Below are 3,993 nucleotides of genomic sequence, written 5' to 3'. Positions count from 1 at the left end.
AAAGGGAACTCATGGCAGTCAGAATAGAAGAATATGACGTGGCTTTGCCTCAATTGAAGTACAACCGGCCCAAATATGTTGTTTTTCGTGTTTTCAAGTCTCATACATTCGGGAATAGAAAAAGCTTTCGAGGAAACTATTTTTTTCGTCATTATAGTAATTTTTATTTTGTCCTTATAAATTATCAATTATGACACTTAACTCTATAAACTATTATTTTGTGCTCAAAATTTTCTTTTTGTTAGTCAAAAGCGTTAACTCAAATGGTCAAAGTGACAATGCGCTGTAGTTCATGAGGGCAAAGTAACAATGAATTATATTTCATGGAGGCAAAGTAACGGGTAGACCATCTGAATTAACGCCTTTGACTCACGAAATGAGCTTTTAACTAATGAAATGAGGATTTTAAGCACAAAATAATAATTTATGAGATCGAATATCACAATTAATAATTTCTGATAAAAAAAAAAAGGATCAAGAGGTTTTAATTCATGGGTTTTAATTCATGGGGTAAAAGTTAGTCTCCCAAAGGTTTTTGAAAAAGAGTATTATAATGGTAATTGTAGGTGCCTAGGGATGTGTGCCCATTTCTATGAAACTCTATAAAGATTGTATGCTTGCGACATGATGGGCTTAGAGATATTGTTAAGTTGTCCACATGCATTATTGGAGTCTATTGGCAATTTATATCTACAACAGTATAGATATAGGGTTTTATGTGTTCTTTCTAGGTAATTGATGATCTAACTAGCTAGCTGATGAGTTTACATCTCGAATGGCTTGAACAGCTTTTGTGTAACACCAAATGGTACTCTTGACATCGAAAGGGTGGATTCCATCTCATGTCCTTACAGTGCTTGATTTGACTCGTCTGTTTCTAACTCCTTGGGATTGAAAGAGCAGCAGGGCAAATGCACTGCTCTTTCAAAGGATTTTAATTAGTTGCTTCTTAGTCACCATTTGTTGGTAGGCCATCCCCCTCCTTGTACGCTCTCTCTTGTTTCTTCCATTTCCACTAAATTCTTTGTCACTGGATTTGACATTGTCCTTGCACCTTAAAATAAACATATGAAATCCCAAATGAAAATAACAAATCATATTCACAATACTATATATATATATCAAAGAACTAATTCATGTCAAAAAAGAATTATGGGCCAACGGGCCAAGGCCTTTAGGTTTTAATGGGTAAGGGCCATAGGGCCCAAACACAAAAAATATCCTAATTCATGTACAAAGCACATTATCTCACTATACACACAAAGGCAGCAGTGTTGCAACAAGAGAAACGAAATTTTTTTTAATATGCTAAATATTCTTCTTAAATCGGCATCATAATTAGTATCAAACACCAGATCGAAATCTGAAGCCTGAGAAGTGAGAAAGGGAAACTTGTTTTATTAGAATCAAATGATCACTACAACTACAAGACTATTAGAAAAGCCCATTCATGTACAGATCGAGCAAATTATGTCACTCCATACAAAGGCACGCAACAGAGTTGTACGTACCAAAAGAAGGAAAATTTTCAGCTTTTCTGATCTTATTAGAAAAGAAATACACAAATGCGAAATGTCAATCTTCAATCAGCACCACAACTACGACCGTCATATGAACCGACTTGAAGCTTGAGAACAAGTAACTCCATCTCCAACTCGGACATGCTCTTTGTCTCATTCTCCAACTCAACCCTCTGCCTCTCAATAACCTGAGCCATCAGCTCCTCATTGCTCACCTCCCCACCTTCCTCCCCACGCAACTGAACCATCCCAGCGGTCACCGTTGCCCTTTGCACATCCAAGCTCCTCATCAACGTCACCAGAGTCTCCACCATGACTTCAATATTACTCATTATATTCTTAGCCTCACTGTAATAATCCACTTGGGTCGCCTTTTCCAACACCTGACGCGATAAACTCGGAATTAACTCGCCAGTCTCCATCAATATAGTTTCACCGCCAAACCGAACTTTTTTCACAACTGAATCAGTGGAATCGGTTGGGTACACTGGGTCGAGTTCAAACTCGTCCTCGTTGAAGCTCCAACTGCTGATCCTTCTCTGTTCGATACTCTGCCTCCCAGACGAGCAAGAGGAGTCACCCACTTCTCTGTTCTTGCTCCTCAGCGGCGCATGTATATTAATCTTGCTTCCCTTGAACCTTTGTTCAAGACTAGGCAGCCCCTGCAAGACATTCTTTACAAGAAAATCCAAACCCCCGCAATTCTCGAAGAAGGAATGCTTCAACAATGTCTCTGCCGAGGGCCTCTTTGATGGGTCTTGATGGAGACACGAAGCCACCATTTCTTTGAAAGCCTTGGAGAAATTATTGTGATTTGAAGACGACAAAGGAGGGCGTCCGTGGGCCAATTCTAAAGCAGTGATCCCAAAGGACCATATATCAGCCTTTACAGTGTACCCTTGTTGGGAGTGTATTACCTCTGGGGCCCGCCAATACGGAGCGTCTGCAAGTAATGTGGACCATCCTTGACGAGTTGATCTCAAAGCCTGGTAGATTGAGGCCAACAATCCAAAGAAGGAAAGCTTGACGGACCCATTTGAGTCAATGAGGATGTTACCGGGCTTGATGTCTCTGTGAGTGTGTTGTTGGGTGTGAAGAAAGGACAAGGCAGTTAGAGTTTGTTTGAGAATTATGGCGATGCATGGCTCGGATAGGCCGTCTGGGAAGGAAGAAGATATTATGGATTGTAAAGAACCTGCGGACATGAATGGCATCACCAACCAAAGGTGTTGATCATCTGTGAAGGAACAGAGAGCGTTGAGGACATTTGGGTGGGACAAAGGCGGTGGCTTTGATTGCCACCACCATGCTTGATCAAGATTGATGGCTTTGATTGCCACCACCGTGGAGTTCATGGGCACGCATACGGCCTTGTAAACAACAGCGCAAGGACTAGCACCAACTTTATCTAGAATCTTGTACGACTCCAAGTCCAATGGGTATTGGACGACCCTTTTGGGCTCTTCTTCTTCGTGAGCCATGAAAAGCACGTACTGATCGATGATCTTGGATGGGTTTCTTAGATTTGTTTTACTGGGTTTTTTTCTTGGATATGGCGGATTATTGAGAGCTGCAGGACGATGATATATATATATATATGTTACGAAAAGGATGAGGAAAAAGAAAAGTATGGAATTGAGCGGTTTTCTGGTGCGAGTTGAAAAAGAAAGCCGGTTAGACCGGTGGGCTGGAAGAGGCTGACGTGGCAGGCGGTTAATTCTCTCAGAATCAGTTAACGACTTTGCTAGTGGGGAAGGGGGAAGAGTATGGAATTGAATAAGTTAGTGTATCCATGCTACGTGCCTAGTTACCTTGCATCAAATATCTCTATGCCTAGCTAGGTGTTACAACTATCCCTCCCACTCAAAGGGACGGAGTCAGAAAGTATTATAGGACAAGGGACAAGCCGTGAAGGCATACACATAGGAAAAAACAAAAAAAACAAAAAAAAAAAGAGGCAAGCCATAAATTTAATTTTTTATTTATCATTTAAGGTGGTAGTTCAATGGCTCAAGAAAATTTTCAAAGTAATTAAGTATGTACTAAGGCATAACCTAGAAGAAGAAAGAAGAAAAAAAAATTAAAGACCTACATTGAAAATCACATTAAAAAAAAAAAAGCAACATTAACCATGAGACGAAAACAAAGTGAGTTCAAGCCGCGTTTAAGATAAAAACAAATTATCTTAGAGTATATTAAGATAAAAACAAATTACCTTGCACCGCTTTCGTTGGGAAAATTAAATCAGTATAAGAAAGTAAGCTCTAAATTTCAAAATTCAAAGTTCTCGATTGTGGACTTATGCTTGTTTAAGGTTAGAAAAGTAACGGAATGTACAACATAATGCTTAAGAGAGATAAAATTTAGGGATTTAGGCCAAATTTCAAATGAGTAACTAGCTAGCTTAATGGGTTAGGACCAAAAGTAAGGTATAGTTACTATAATTTTTAATGGGAAATGGTTAAAATATTTG

At 39.4% G+C, this 3,993-nt stretch overlaps 1 protein-coding gene across 1 annotated transcript; it reads right to left on the bottom strand.

Annotated features, from left to right (window-relative positions):
* Positions 1-1,582: 1,582 nt before the first annotated feature.
* On the bottom strand, positions 1,583-3,001 carry LOC132178317 (serine/threonine-protein kinase BLUS1-like). Its single transcript, XM_059590764.1, has one exon. It carries the CDS (start codon positions 2,999-3,001, stop codon positions 1,583-1,585), a length of 1,419 nt encoding a protein of 472 aa, XP_059446747.1.
* Between the last annotated feature and the right edge of the window lie 992 nt (positions 3,002-3,993).

This window comes from Corylus avellana, chromosome ca4, assembly GCF_901000735.1.
Source record: "Corylus avellana chromosome ca4, CavTom2PMs-1.0".
Lineage (NCBI taxonomy): Eukaryota > Viridiplantae > Streptophyta > Magnoliopsida > Fagales > Betulaceae > Corylus > Corylus avellana.
This window is presented reverse-complemented; position numbering and strand designations above follow the sequence as displayed.

Excerpts from the sequence above, each read along its gene's own strand:
- LOC132178317 (XM_059590764.1), bottom strand. The coding sequence starts at position 3,001 with ATGGCTCACGAAGAAGAAGAGCCCAAAAGGGTCGTCCAATACCCATTG.